The sequence below is a fragment of the Callithrix jacchus genome, chromosome 22 (genome assembly GCF_049354715.1).
Source record: "Callithrix jacchus isolate 240 chromosome 22, calJac240_pri, whole genome shotgun sequence".
Lineage (NCBI taxonomy): Eukaryota > Metazoa > Chordata > Mammalia > Primates > Cebidae > Callithrix > Callithrix jacchus.
Window position 1 is genome coordinate 51053240 of NC_133523.1, and position 15058 is coordinate 51068297.

The 15058-nt window shown below is 54.5% G+C and overlaps 2 protein-coding genes across 2 annotated transcripts; both read left to right on the forward strand.

The window, feature by feature from the left end:
- The first annotated feature begins 121 nt into the window (after positions 1 to 121).
- On the forward strand, positions 122 to 6956 carry RPS5 (ribosomal protein S5). The gene is made up of 6 exons (XM_002762560.6): positions 122 to 192; positions 801 to 909; positions 4887 to 5096; positions 5223 to 5351; positions 6649 to 6747; positions 6834 to 6956. Exons 2-6 carry the CDS (start codon positions 802 to 804, stop codon positions 6900 to 6902), a joined length of 615 nt encoding a protein of 204 aa, XP_002762606.1. The 5' UTR covers positions 122 to 192; position 801; the 3' UTR covers positions 6903 to 6956.
- Positions 6957 to 8101: 1145 nt separating this feature from the next.
- On the forward strand, positions 8102 to 12990 carry RNF225 (ring finger protein 225). Its single transcript, XM_035285038.3, has one exon. The coding sequence runs from the start codon at positions 8245 to 8247 to the stop codon at positions 9271 to 9273; it is 1029 nt and encodes a 342-aa protein (XP_035140929.3). The 5' UTR covers positions 8102 to 8244; the 3' UTR covers positions 9274 to 12990.
- The last annotated feature ends 2068 nt before the right edge of the window (positions 12991 to 15058 follow it).

Genomic DNA, 15058 nt, shown 5'->3' on the forward strand with positions numbered 1-15058 from the left:
GCTCCTCTACATCCTTCCTCCGGATTGGTCCGTAGGGACACGATGGCCTTTTACGCAGACGTCGCTCCTGCTGACCCGGAAGTTTTCCTCCGGTTAAAAGCCTTGGATCGCTGCGCGCGGCCTTTTCCTGTCTGTACCAGGGCGGCGCGTGTTCCACGCCGAGAGAGAGAGACGCGCAAGCTGTGCTCTCAGGTGAGACCGCCTTAGGACCGGCGGTCCTTGGGACGGTTCAGGGTCTTTCGGGAATCATGTCCCGCGGCCTGAGCCTTTTTTCATTAGATCTCACTTCTGCATCCGGGAAAGAAACGGATGCGGGACGAGTTCCTCTTGACTTCTTTTGCTCCGCCGCTTCTAGCTTTTCCGCATGGCGGGGCTCGGGGATCTTGGTTTGGACGGTGCAGTTGCACTCTGAGATAGGAAGTTTCCATTCTTAGGCACACGAATGTTGCCTTGGGTCAAAGAGGATGTAAATGGCATGGTTGGGGTTTGAATTACAGCCGTTGCAATGTCAGGACATTTGGCATCTGCTGAGGCGTTATAACTTGGTCCTATGCGGCAGCTGTTGACTGATGACTGCCAAGCCTTGGGCCCAGGGGTTTTAGGTTAAAGACAGATGCTTCTTGTTCAGAGCTGAATAATTTTTCTAGTGCTTAAAAACACGTTCACAGCCTTTCTTGGTCCTTTGCAGTGCCCCAGTTCAACACTGGATGGCGGCTAGCCTCAGAATTGGGATGAGTGTGCCTCTGCTCCGCGCTAGCTGGGCTCTGACATTTTTTTTTCCTGTTGTCACCTTGCCCCAGGATGACCGAGTGGGAGACAGCAGCACCAGCGGTAGCAGAGACCCCTGACATCAAGCTCTTCGGGAAGTGGAGCACCGATGATGTGCAGATCAATGACATTTCCCTGCAGGTGAGGGGAACTTGGGCCTTCCCGGCTGGGGACTAACATGATTCCCGGAAGGAACACATCAAACTTGTTGCTGTGCCACTAAGTCAAGAATAGAGGTCATAACAGGTAAAGAAGGCATCCTACGACCACCACGTCTACCACATCCTTTCTTACGTCCTGTTCAAAGATTACTACAACTTTTGTCATGAGACGGCTCTTTAATCAGAAGGAACAGAATCACGGCACCAAAATAAAAAATTTAAAAAAGGAGCATGACATCTGACATACGGTACTTTTGTTACCGTTTTTGTAGTAAAAATGCATACAACATCCGCTGTCATTCTTTTGCAGGTGAATATCTAATTAGCACCATCTCTTAAAGGGATTATTTTTCTCCTCAATTGAATGGCCTTGGGCACTTGTTAAAAATCCGCTGGCAATAGATGTATGGGTTTCATTATGGAGGCCCAGTTACATTCCATTGGTCTGTATGTCTGCCTTGATGCCAGTACCACACCTTCTTGTCTTACATTAAGTTTTGGAATTAGGAAGTTGTGAGTTGTCCTAATTTGTTCCTACTCTTTACAGTTTTACAAACCCCTTTTGTACCCTCCCCACCAGGGCATCATTATGAATGTTGTGGGCCTTAGGAACTTTTGCTTCTGTTAGCCCTATTTTGTGACTGCATTGTTATAAAGATGAATATAGTTTGGGTTGTACTTCACTCACTTCCCTCTTTGAGACAGGATCTCTCTGTCACACAGGCTGGAGTGCGTGATCACAGTTCACTCTGCAGACTTGATACACCTGGGCTCGGGATCCTCAGCTAGCGGGAAACACAGGTGCATGCCACCAAACTTGCTACCTTTCGTTTTAGAAAGAATGAAAACTTTTTTGTTGTCTGTAAAGATGTCTTATTTTTATTTTTGAGACAGAGTCTCGCTCTGTCGCCCAACCTGGAATGCAGTGGCAAGATCTCAGCTCACTGCAACCTCTACCTCCTGAGTTCAAGTGATTTTTTTTAAGAGACGGGGTTTCACCATGTTGGTCAGGCTGGTGTTAAATACCTGACCTTGTGATCCACCTGTCTCAGCTTCCCAAAGTGCTGGGATTACAGGCTTGAGCCACCGCGTCTGGCTAATTTTTGTATTTTTAATACAGACAGGTTTTCACCACGTTGGGCAGGCTAGTCTCAAACTTAAGACCTCAGGTAGTTCACCCGCCTCACCCTCGCAAAGTGCTGGAATTACAGGCTTGAGCCACCACACCTGGCCTCTGTTACTCATTTTTATGTGTTACTTTTCTTCTGTGTGTGTGTGTGTGTGTGTGTGTGTTACTTTTCTCTTTAAAGCTTTTGCGAAACAAATTTAAAATATCAGTTATTGTTCACTATCTCTTGTTCTAGTAAACATTTATTAAGTGCTTGTTCTGCTAGGGAAATAAACATCGATGGGAGTTCACTGTGTTTTAAACACCTGTGCAGGAGGGCTCCACTGTTGGGCCAAAAACCCTTGCTGGGAAATTTGGTGTTTGGATTTTTTTTTTTTTTGACGGAGTTTCGCTCTCATTACCCAGGCTGGAATGCAATGGCGCGATCTCGGCTCACCACAACCTCCGCCTCCTGGGTTCAGGCAATTCTCTTGCCTCAGCCTCCTGAGTAGCCGGGATTACAGGCGCGCACCACCATGCCCAGCTAATTTTTGTATTTTTAGTAGAGACGGGGTTTCACCATGTTGACCAGGATGGTCTCGATCCCTAGACCTCGTGCTCCACCCGCCTCGGCCTCCCAAAGTGCTGGGATGACAGGCATGAGCCGCCCCGCTCGGCCTTGGGAACATTAGGTAATGGAACTGTCAACGGCAGTTTCCTTTGAATACACATAGCTCTCCTCAGTCTTACCTTTTACACATGCAAGTTTAACTTTTTGGCATTTATAGATTTTTGTGGAGGGATGGCTATGTATGTATAGTATAGGAAGGCAGCTGTTTTTCTGGGCCAGGCACAGTGGGTGGCTCATGCCTCTAATCCCAGCACTTTGGGAGGCCAAGGTTGGTGGATCATCTGAGGTCAGGAGTTCGAGACCCGCCTGACCAACATGGTGAAACTCCATCTCTACTAAAACTACAAAAGTGAGTCACGTGTGGTTGCACATGCCTGTAGTCCCAGCTGCTTGGGACTTGTCCAGTCTGGACATTGAGAGTGAAACTCCATCTCAAAAAAAAAAATAATAACTGAGCTGGGCATGGTGGCATGCACATGTAATCCCAGCTACTCAGGAGGCTGAGGTAGGAGAATAGCTTGAACCTGGGTGGCGGAGGTTGCAGTGAGCCGAGATGGCGCCGTCCAGCTTGGGTGATAGAGCGAGACTCTGTCACAAAAACAAATGGTGGCTCACGCCTGTAATCCCATCACTTTGGGAGGGCCAGGTGGGTGGACCACCTGAGGTCAGGAGTTTAGACCAGCCTGGCCGACATGGCGAAACCCCATCTCTTCTAAAAATAAAAAAGTAGCCGGTTATAGTGTCGTGTACCTGTAGTTCTAGATACTGGGGAGGCTGAGGCAGGAGAATCGCTTGAACCTGGGAGGCAGAGGTTTCAGTGAGCCTAGATCGCGCCACTGCACTCAAGCCTGGGAGACAGAGTGAGACTGTCTCAAAAAATGAAACAGAAAACCAAAAATCTTTCTCAGTCTGGTGGTCATTCCCCTGTGTTAGGGGACACTTCTCAGTGTCTATTTTTAGTTGTCAAAACCGAAGGTGACGGGACCAGACACAGTGGCTCGTGCCTGTAATCTCAACACTTTGAAAGGCTGAGGCAGATGGGTCACTTGAGGTCAAGAGTTCAAGACCAACCTGGCCAATATAGTGAAACTCCATCTCTAATGAAAGTACAAAAAATTAGTAAGGTGTTGTGTGACACATGCTTGTAATACCAGATACTTGGAAGGCTGAGGCAAGAGTATCACTTGAACCAGGGAGGTGGAGGTTGCAGTGAGCCAAGATCATGCCACTGCACTCCAGCCTGGGCAACAGAGCAAGACTCCATCTCAAAAAAAAAAAAAAAAAAAAAAACCAGGCTGGAGGCTGGGCGCAGTGGCTCATGCCTGTAATCCCAGCACTTTGTGAGGCCAAGGCAGGCAGATCACCTGAGGTTGGGAGTTCAAGATCAGCCTGGACAATATGGTGAAACCTCATTTCTACTAAAAATACAAAAATTTGGCCTGGCTTGGTGGTGTGTGCCTGTAATCCCAGCCACTCAGAGGCTGAGGCAGGAGAATTTCTTGAACCCAGGAGGTGGAGGTTGCAGTGAGCCAAGATTTGCACTCCAGGCTGGGTGACAGAGCAAGACTCAGTCTCGAGGGGGGAAAAAAAAATTTGGGCCAGGCATGGGGGCTTACAGACTGTAATGCCGGCATGGGAGGCTGAGGTGGGCAGATCACGAGGTCAGGAGATTGAGACTATCCTGGTTAACACAGTGAAACCCTGTCTCTACTAAAAATACAAAAAATTAGCTGGGTGTGGTGGCGTGTGCCTGTAGTCCCAACTACTCTGGAGGCTGAGGCAGGAGAATCACTTGAACCCAGGAGGTGGAGGTTGTAGTGGGCCAGAATTTCGCCACTGCACTCCAGCCTGGGCAACAGAGCTTGACTCCCCCTCAAAGAAAACAATTGAAGGGGTTGCCAGTGGCATAGCAGATGCTGTTAAATGTGCTGTAGTGCAGAGTTAGAGAAACTGGAATCATGGCTCTCGTCTCCTTACGTTCCCACTCCCATTCATTATGAAGTAAGTATCCTTTTTGGTGACTTATAAAGTCACCTGTTCCAGGTTTTTTTCCTCATGGTGCGTGGGGCTTACATCCCAGTCCCCTGGAAAGGCATAGCAGGACCCCAGACAGCTGTCGGGCTACCTGAATGGGTACTCGTTTCCTCCTCTGGTCCCTGGCCAAGGCCCATGCTGCTCCTGACCACTGTCCCTTCGTTTCCTGCTCTCTGCTGCCCAGGATTACATTGCAGTGAAGGAGAAGTATGCCAAGTACCTGCCTCACAGTGCAGGGCGGTATGCCGCGAAGCGCTTCCGCAAAGCCCAGTGCCCCATCGTGGAGCGCCTCACCAACTCCATGATGATGCATGGCCGCAACAATGGCAAGAAGCTCATGACTGTGCGCATCGTCAAGCATGCCTTCGAGATCATCCACCTGCTCACAGGCGAGGTAGGGCTCTGATGGCACAAGCCCATGGTGTGTATGCCGCGCTTATCTCGTGTGGTGTGGTCACTCTGACAATGGGGGAGGCATGCATGGGGCTGGATGTCGGGCTCAGAGCCCCCTTCTCTCTAGAACCCTCTGCAGGTCTTGGTAAACGCCATCATCAACAGTGGTCCCCGGGAAGACTCCACACGCATTGGGCGAGCCGGGACTGTGAGGCGACAGGCTGTGGACGTGTCCCCACTGCGCCGGGTGAATCAGGTGAGCCTAGAGCTTATGCACGTGGGAGGGTGGACACAGCCACAGGAGTGGGTGGAGTCTTGCCTAGGGCAGGAAGGCTTGTCTCTGTTGCATGTTTTACCTGCAACATCACTTCCTCTAGGAAGCCTTCCTGGATTCCCACCCTCCATGGGGGCAGATCCAGGCTCTGGATCTTCTGGACCACATTTGGCTGAGGTTTATTGGATAGTTGAAGAATCAGTTGCAGACATTACAGTAATTTTCCCCTTAACACAACAGATATCTTAAAAACAGGGATGACCTATCCCCATCGTCACTCCCCCCCAGAAGGAATTTAACAGCGATAGAATAATCAGATTAGTCATTGTTCCATTTATGCCTCTGTTCCCAGAATTCCCAGAATGTCCCTTTTTTTTTTTTTTTTTTTTTGAGATGGAGTTTCGCTCTTGTTACCCAGGCTGGAGTGCAATGGCGCAATCTCGGCTCACCGCAACTTCCGCCTCCTGGGTTCAGGCAATTCTCCTGCCTCAGCCTCCTGAGTAGCTGGGATTACAGGCACGCGCCACCATGCCCAGCTAATTTTTTGTATTTTTAGTAGAGACGGGGTTTCACCATGTTGACCAGGATGGTCTCCATCTCTTGACCTCGTAATTCACCCGCCTCGGCCTCCCAAAGTGCAGGGATTACAGGCTTGAGCCACCGCGCCTGGCCTCAGAATGTCCCTTATAGTGGCCAGTTGTCAATTTTGGGTCCCAATTAAGAGCATATGTATTGCCCTTTTTTTCTCCCCCCACTTTAAAAAATTGTTTTTGGGAATGACTGAGATGGCGTCTCTCTGTTTCCCAGAGTGTTCTTGAACTCTATCCTGTCCCCTCAGCCTCCCAAAGTGCTAGGGTTTCAGGCGTGAGCCGCCACACCTGGCTGCATTTTTTGTTGTTGGGGTTTTTTTTGTAGAGATGTGGTTGCCCAGGCTGGTCTCCAACTCCCAGCCCCAGTGATCTCCCACCTCAGCATCCCAAAGTGTTGGGATTACAGGTCCAAGCCACCACACCAGGCCATGTGGCATTTTGCTGTTGCGGCAGGTCTCAATCTCCTGTCATTGGGGACCCAACATCAGCCTGTGTGTGTCTGTTCTGGACACTTGCTCTTGTGGCCCTCTTCCTGATTGCAAATCTGGCATGATGTCGTCATCTCCCCTAACATCTTGTCTCAGTGGGCCTATGGGAGACAGCATGGCTGCCAGCATCTGTTGGGGGTGGGCCCAGGGTGCTGGCGGACCGCAGCCTGTCATTTTAGCCTGAGCCTGCTCTCTCCCTAGGCCATCTGGCTGCTGTGCACAGGTGCTCGTGAGGCCGCTTTCCGGAACATCAAGACCATTGCTGAGTGCCTGGCAGATGAGCTCATCAACGCTGCCAAGGTTTACGAGGGCACTCTGGTGGGGGGATCTTAAGTGGACCATTTGGTGGGGGTCCTTCAGATTCAAAACTAACTGTCTCCTTGCAGGGCTCCTCCAACTCCTATGCCATCAAGAAGAAGGACGAGCTGGAGCGTGTGGCCAAGTCCAACCGCTGATTTTCCCGGCTGCTGCCCAATAAACCTGTCTGCCCTTTGGGGCAGCCCCACCCACCTGTGCCGTTGTCTGTCTTCAGTGGGGGTGTGGGTGGCATGGCCCTGGTGGCCTTGGGAGTTGGTCGCCTTCCTGACCTGTTGCCTGTGGGGACCTGGAAGCATTGCTGACTTAGAATCATGGCACCCAGGGCTAGCAGGTGGGGCACTAGTGGTAGGCCAGGCTGCCTGGAGTGTCCCAGCAGGTACTAGAAATGAGAGATGGGGTTGTCCATAACTTCTGGCACATGAATTATCGCTGTGGGGTGGGTGGCCTGCGTGGCTGTGAGTTCTGGGTAGTTACAAGGCCATCCTGAGAGGCTTGTTGAAATAGCCCTGGGGAGAGAAGGAAAGTTCAGGTGTTTGGGCCACACTATTGCAGACCTGGTTTCACCCGCTTGGAGTGTGGGTTGCCCTCCTGGTTACCTCCCCAGCCATACTGGTTGTGGCTGCAGCCTGAGCCTGTACGCCCAGTTCCCTTCCACCAGTTTGCATGCAGTATGATCAGGCCGGTGGCACAGGTTGGGACCCACCCAGGGCCACAGGCTGGTGACTCCAATAGAAGATTCATCAGGTTCTGATGGGTGTGGTGGGCCCAAGCCCGCCCACCCTGTGCCGTCACCTTTCCACCGCCCCCATCTCACCAAGGCAGGCTTGGTGTTCATCCTGGTGGGGCTGGTCCAGGGGGCGGGGCAGGCAGTCAAACGGGTCCAGCGGGTATCGGACCTAGAGGGGTGGCCCCAGATGAGCACCCTCCTCCTGGGAGGGTACTTCTGAACCCAGCTGCAGGTAGGCCAGAGACGGGTCAGAACAGGCAGGGACACGCCACGGGCCAGAGGGAGGAGGCATCCACAGGTAGGTAGGGTCCCACAGCCTGGCTGGGGTCTGTCATTTCTCTGGACAGCCCGTGGCCTTGTGCTGGGCTTCTCAGCAGCTGGGATCCTTTCCCTTCGCTGGAGTCTTTGGTCTTCCAGGTTGTCTGCTCCTGTCGGTTGGGTCCTTTCCATCCCTGTCTGGTGTCTTCCCCAAGTCTGTGTTGAGCTCCATTCTGTCTCACCGTTTCCAGTTAAGGAGCCGGTCCCCCGTGGGTTCATTCCTATCCCCAGTCCCTGCCACGGTCTCCCCATCTACTCTGCTCCTCGACGCTGGCCACACGCACCCTTCTGGGGAAGGTCCTGTTCTGTACTACGGGATCCTCTGCAAAGTCCAGTCCCGTCTTCCCTGGAGTTCCTGCTGGTCTCAGAAGCGGCTCCATGCTCCACCCCACTCCTTCCCTACCTGACCACCCTCTCCTCGCAGGTCCGTCCGGATGCCCTGCCCTCGGCCGCCCTGGCTCCGCCGTTCCCGGGCCCTTCAGGGCTCGGGTCCCAGCTCCCCAGGCTCGCTCTCTGCACCCCGCTCCCCGAGCAGAGGGGAGGACCAGGACCAGGACGAGGAAGAGGAGGGAGACTGCAGCCCAGGCTCCGACCCCGTCCTGCTCCCCGCCTCCCCTGTGGAGTGCCTCATCTGCGTGTCGCCCTTCGACGGCGTGTTCAAGCTGCCCAAGCGCCTGGACTGTGGCCACGTCTTCTGTCTCGAGTGCCTGGCGCGCCTATCGTTGGCCACGGCGGGCGGCGGCGACGCGGTGGCCTGCCCGGTGTGCCGCGCGCCCACGCGCCTGGCCCCCCGCCGCGGACTGCCCGCGTTGCCCACGCAGTCCGCTCTCCTGCCCCGCGACGCGCGCGCGCCACCCTCGCGCCAGGGCTCCGTGCGCTTCGACAGGCGCCGAGGCCTCCTCTACCTGCGGCCGCCGCCGCCCCCGCCCGGGCCACGTAAGTCCCGCGCCCCGCGCGCCCAGCCGCCCCCGCCACCTCTGCGCCTGGGCCGCCCGCTGTCGCGCCGCCTGACGCTGGACAGCCCGGCCTGGGTCTTCAACGCGGCCGTGGCGGTGGCCGTGCTGGTGACCGCGGGCCTGGTGGTCTCGGGCGTCTACATCTTCTTCCTCATTCCACACGCCACCTCCTCTGGCCCCGCGCGGCCCCAGCTCGTGGCGCTCGCCCCGGCGCCCGGCTTCTCTTGGTTCCCGCCGAGGCCCACTCCGGGGGCGCCCTGGACCCCCGCCTGGACGCCGCGCCCCACAGGCCCTGACCTGGATGCGGCCCTGCCAGGAACTGCAGAAGGTGTGCTGGAGCCCAAGGGGGGTCCCGAGGACCTGGCAGAGGCGGAGGAGGGACCCGAGGCCCCGGCGGAGACCAAGGGGATGCTGGACAAGCAGCCGGACAGCCCGTGGGGCACAGAGGCTGGACCCGGCTGGGCCCCGTGGGCACGGGGCGCAAGGAGGCTGTGGCGCCCACAGTAAGTGCGCCCGCGCTGCAGTCCTACCGCCAGGCCTGGCACCTCCGTGTCATCTGAGGGCCTTAGCAGGGTGCACGGCACTTACCTGTTTGTCCAGATTGGGGCCTGGAGCAAGCATTCTTGGCATTGTCACCATGAGGCAGGTCCCTCTCAAGGAGCAGCCACCGCAGTCGTCCCACAGGGATCCGCTGGTAACACCCCGACCCCCATTCTTGTGGCTGTCCAGTGCTGGGATTACAGGAGAAGGGTGCCCTAACCATGACTTCTGTAAGGGTCCTGCTGGGGCTTGGTCTAGAACCCAGACTCCTTGGGGGTGCAGTTGGAAGCATCCCTAATCCTCATCCCTTGTGGGAGTCCAGCTGCGAACACCCCCCGACCAACATCCATGCAGGTGCCCAGCCAGAGGCAGCCCCACAGTGATCCTTGAACGGGTCCTGCTGGGAGTGTCCCCAGTCACCCTCACCCCAGAGCCTGGGGAAGCATCCTTATCAGCACCAGAGGCCGAAGGCCCTGACCCATCCATCTTTTGAACTGGCTACAGGTGGCAGGGGCCCACCCATCTTTGGAGGGCAGAGCTGCTGCTGCTATTATTCCCTGGTCACGTGTCTCTTCAACTGGCCCATTGCGGGGGCCCTCGCACCACTCCACTGTCTGTGGAGTTTCTTTTCTACTGTCTGCAATCTGGGCCTGAGTGGGCTCCAGCTGTCTACCCGCTGATCCCGGGCCTATGGTTGCATCCTGCACACCTCGTTGGGGCTGGGGAGGAACCTGAGTCTTAGAGACTTGCTCTCACCCCAATCCTAAATCCCCAGCTGCTCTGGGAGCCTCAACTTCCCCCTGGGTTGTGGCTTCTAGGATCGTCTCAATATGCTGTGCTCATGATGACTCAGAGAGGCCAAGGTCACCCCAGGGGTCACATAGTGGCAGACAATGGTGGGAATGGGAGTCCTGGAACTCCTTGGTTAGCCATAGGGATCCTAGTCCCTTTCCCTGGCCACCAGAGTCCCCATCAGCCCTGATTAATATCTTGGTGCCAGTTTCTGCACTTCTTCCTCCAGGGCTCCATCTGTCACTCAGCTTCCTTTCTTGTGCCTCAAGGTGAAGCCTGAGCCTTCCTGATAGCAGCCTCCAGGGAAGGTGTCTCGTGGGCTCCTGTCTTCTTCCTTTCAGAAGTCTTTCTGGGTTCGTTATTGGGGGTTGATGGCAGCTATCCTCTGTGCAGATTCAACATGGGGCTTCTGTCTCCTCCCAGGCCCTGCACCCCCCGATCCTGCCTCACTTTATTCTGGGGAGGAGTGCTGTATTTTGGGAATGGGCACCCAGCATGTTCCAAAGGGAAACATGACTTCTCTGTGGCTGGAGGCTCCTGTTTGATTTATGTGTGTCCTCAGCACCAGCATACAGTAGGTGCCAAATAGGGGAGTGACAGAATTGCAGGTGACCCAGGCAGCCTGGGAATAAACGCTGGGTGCAGGACTGTTTAGAGCTAGCTCTGGTGTGAGATCCCGGTGGGATCCAGAGGAGGAATACTAGGGAGTCCATGGGCATGTCTTCTCAGACCAGTTCTTGCCCACACTCACATGCCAATGTCACCCGCAGGGGCTGGGACCAGTGTACTGGGTCACTGGGCAGCCACAGCTCAGCCTCATAGGGAAGGAACCTCGTCAGAGAGCATCCGAGTTGGTGGTCTATTCATTTCATCTGGCTGCTGTGACAAAATACCCCCAACCCAATTCTTTAGAACACGCGTTTATTTTAATTAATTTATTTTAAATAATAATAGTCTCACTCTGTCACCCGAGCTGGAGTGCGGTGGTGCAATCTTGGCTCTCTGCAATCTCCGCCTCCTGGGTTCAAACAATTCTCCTGTCTCAGCCTCCTGAGTAGCTGGGATTATTGGGCACCGGCCACTATGCCCAGCTAGTTTTTGTATTTTTAATAACGACAGGGTTTCACCATGTTGGTCAGGCTGGTATTGAACTCCTGACCTTGTGATTCACCCACCTTGGCTTCCCAAAGTGCTGGGATTATAAGTGTGAGCCACCGTGCCCGGCCTTATTTTATTTATTTATTTCGTTTGAGACAGAGTCTTGCTCTGTGGCCCAGGCTGGAGTGCAGTGGCGTGACCCCGGCTCATTGCAACCTCTACCTCCTGGGTTCAAACGATTCTCCTGCCTCAGTCTCCCAAGAAGGGATTACAGGCCTAAACCACCACGCCCAGCTTTTTGTATTTTTTTTTCTTTTTTCCTTTTTTTCTCTAGTATGCAAATATCTTAAGCTTTTTGTATTTTTTGTTGTTGTTGTTAATCAATGAGAGCTTGTTATGTTGCTCAGGTTGGCCTTGAACTCATAACCTCGCCTCCTCAAGCGCCAGGACAACTGGCCAGAGCCACCGCGGCTCCCAAGCTTTTTGTATTTTTAATAGAGACAGGGTTTCGCCATGTTGGCCAGGCTGGTCTTGAACTCCTGGTCTCAAGTGATCTACCCACCTCAGCCTCCCAGAGTGCTGGGATTACAGGCTTGGGCCACCGTGCCTGGCTAAACACACACTTACTACCTTACAGTTCTGCAGTTCAGAAGTCCACGATCAGTTTCACCGGGCTAGAGCTGAGGTGCCCAGAGGGCTAGTTCTTTCTGCAGGCTCTAAGAGAGAATCCATTTCATTAGTTTTTTTCCAGCTTCTAGGGCTCCATTCCTTGATTCCTGGCTCCTTCAAAGACAGCAGTGCAGCATCTTCAAATCTCTCTGACCCTCCTGCCTCACTCTTTCACTTCTAAGGACACTACGTGTATGTTGCACACACCCAGATAAACCAAGATAGTCTCCCATCTCATGATCATTAATTTAATCACACATGCACAGTGCACTTTGTGGTGTCAGGTAAAAGACTCACAAGTTCCAAGGATTCAGACCTGGATATCTTTGGAGGCCATTATTCTGCCTGCCATAGCATCTGAGATCCTCTTCATTGCCTCCCTGTCCCACCCCAACCTAGGGGAGTGGGGGTGTACAATAATAGATCTGACCCAGGTGGGCCAAGGAGAGGGGTTAGAAAGGGGCCCTTGCGTGGTGGTGAGCAGAAGAGAGAGGATGCTCTGTGTCTGAGGGTGGTCCAGGAGGGCTTTCTGGAGGAGGAAGCTGTATCCTAAGGGATGCTGAAGAGCTGGTATTGAAGCCAGTGGCATAGCCTATTGCAAAGACGGGTACCTGGGGAGGCCAGGGGTGGGGCTGAGGGTAGTGGGTGGGGCTGACCCCATTCTCTCTTAACCAGCTCCCTCCTAGGGGCGTTTCTGGCTTCTGCATTCTACCAGCTTGGAGCCAGGAGCCTCATTCTCTCTTGCAGTAAAATGAGTCTGATAACTGAGCCTAGGGGTTGCTGAGCATCTGGTCTGCTCATTACTACCTTGGTTCCAGGTGTCTGCCTGTCTACCCCTGCCTTTAAACAAAGGAGCTGCCTGAAACCACCGAGGGGGAGGCCTCCCACCTTTGTCCGGCCTCAGCTCTCCTCTTTCTCTTCCTCAGAGCTGATGTTGCGCCCTCCTAGACTCCCTCTGCCCACCCCATCACTGCTGTAAACCCTGCCCCTTGGCACCTTGACCCCAGACTTGCTTCTCCTGGGAGGTCTGGGTATTTGTGAAGCGCGGTGCCAGGGATCAGCATGGGACAGCCTTTTATTCTCTTTTCTGCGTATCGACGACAATAAATCTTTTTCCTTCATCCACAAGTGTTTACTGAGCGCCTTCTATGCACCAGGCGGCACCAGGGCACGTTGGGAGCGAGGACCAACTTCAGGGGGCAGATGGGGTCCAGGAGGCTGAGCCGACCGAGCCATGGTTCTGGACTCACTGCCTCCTCCGTCACTCTCAGGGGGGCCTCTGCTCTCCAAGCCTTTCCCAAATCCTCCTGTCCAGCTCTCCTCCCCACCTTGCAGGAAGTACGCCAGGGTCCGGTCTACGGGTTCCGCCATTCTTTCCTCAGTGAGGGTCGGAGAGGTCCCTGCCCATGCCAGACCCGTCGCCGGCCGTCGTCGGGGCACCCTCTCGTGATCAGGCCGAGGGACCAAGGGCCAAGAGGGGGGCTTCGCGAGACGCTGGAAGCATCATTGTCCAGACTGACATATCGGGAAACTGAGGCTGACCAGCTGGGCAGAGCGTGCATTCGAACCCGGGTCCTGGAAGCGATCTGCAAGATCCCTTCTCACCTCAACCGCACGTGGCGGCATCCTTGGGCTTCCCTCCTTCCCCAGATCACAGACGCAGTTCTCTCCTCCGCCCTCGAGTCACTGTCCTGCCTTCTCCCTCCTCACACCGGGGGTGGGTCCCGGCGGGCCCAGAACGCGTAGAGGCCTTCGGAAAAGCGCGGACCAATTGGAGGCGCAAAGTAGGGCTGAGGAGGCGGGACTCTTGTAGCCATAACAACCCATCCCGCCTTTGCAGCGCGCACACTGCTTCCGCCACGCAGCCGTACTAGGTGCGGCAGGGAAAGCGCGCCAAAATCGACGGCCAATCAGGGGCCGAGGACAGTGTTGCCACGACGACCACGCTGCGCGGACAGTGCGTCAGGCCCTGGAGCCGCTGGGAACTCGGGGTGCCGGCGAGAGAGACCAGTGGGTTTCAGCGCTCTGATGGTGCTGGCGCGAGCAAAGGCCGCGACGCGTAGAGCGACGCTTTGGGACCCAAGATTGTGAGACCCGAGGCTGCGGGGCCTTAGTGAGCAACGAGCGAGAGAGTCAGGCACCTCGAGCACCCTCCCACGTTTCGTCTCCACGCCACGCCGGGGCTTAAGTTGTTAGGGGCCGGTGGCCGTGAGTACAGTTCATATAATTATGAATACTTTTTTTTTTTTTTTTTTGAGATGGAGTTTCGCTCTTGTTACCCAGACTGGAGTGCAATGGCGCGATCTCGGCTCACTACAGCCTCCGCCTCCTGGGTTCAGGCAATTCTCCTGTCTCAGCCTCCCGAGTAGCTGGGACTACAGGCACGCGCCACCATGCCCGGCTAATTTTTTGTATTTTTAGTAGAGACGGGGTTTCACCATGTTGACCAGGATGGTCTCGATCTCTTGACCTCGTGATCCACCCGTCTCGGCCTCCCAAAGTGCTGGGATTACAGGCGTGAGCCACCGCGCCCAGCCGGTGAGTACAGATCATAATAGTTATGAATACGTTTTAACAAAGGTACAGGCCGGGCGTAGTGGCTCACGCCTGTAATCCAAGCACTTTGGAGGCCAAGGTGGGCGGATCACCTGAGGTCGGGAGTTGAAGACCAGCCTGACCAATATGGTGAAACCCCGTCTTTAAAAAATAAAAAAACAAAGCTCCAAACACACAGTATAATGTGAGGATCCGATATAAAGTGGACCTTCAAAAAAAACCAGTTTTTTAATTTTTTTTTAGCCCGACGTGGTGGCGGGCGCCTGTAGTCCCAACTAGTCGTGAGGCTGAGACAGGAGAACCGCTTGAACCCGGGAGGCTGTGGCTTCAGTGACCGTGCCTGATCAATGTCTTGTACTTTATTAAGAGTAAAGCAGGCTGGGCGCGGTGGCTCACGCCTGTAATCCCAACACTTTGGGAGGCCAAGGCAGGCAGATCATGAGATCAGGAGATGGAGACCATCGTGGCCAACAAGGTGAAACCCTGTCTCTACTAAAATTACAAAAATTATCTGGGCGTGGCGGCAGGTCCCTGTACTCCCAGCTACTCAGGGAGCTGAGGCAGGAGGATCGCTTGAATCCAGGAGGTGGAGGTTGCAGTGAGCCAAGATTGCGCCTTTGCACACTCTGGCCTGGCG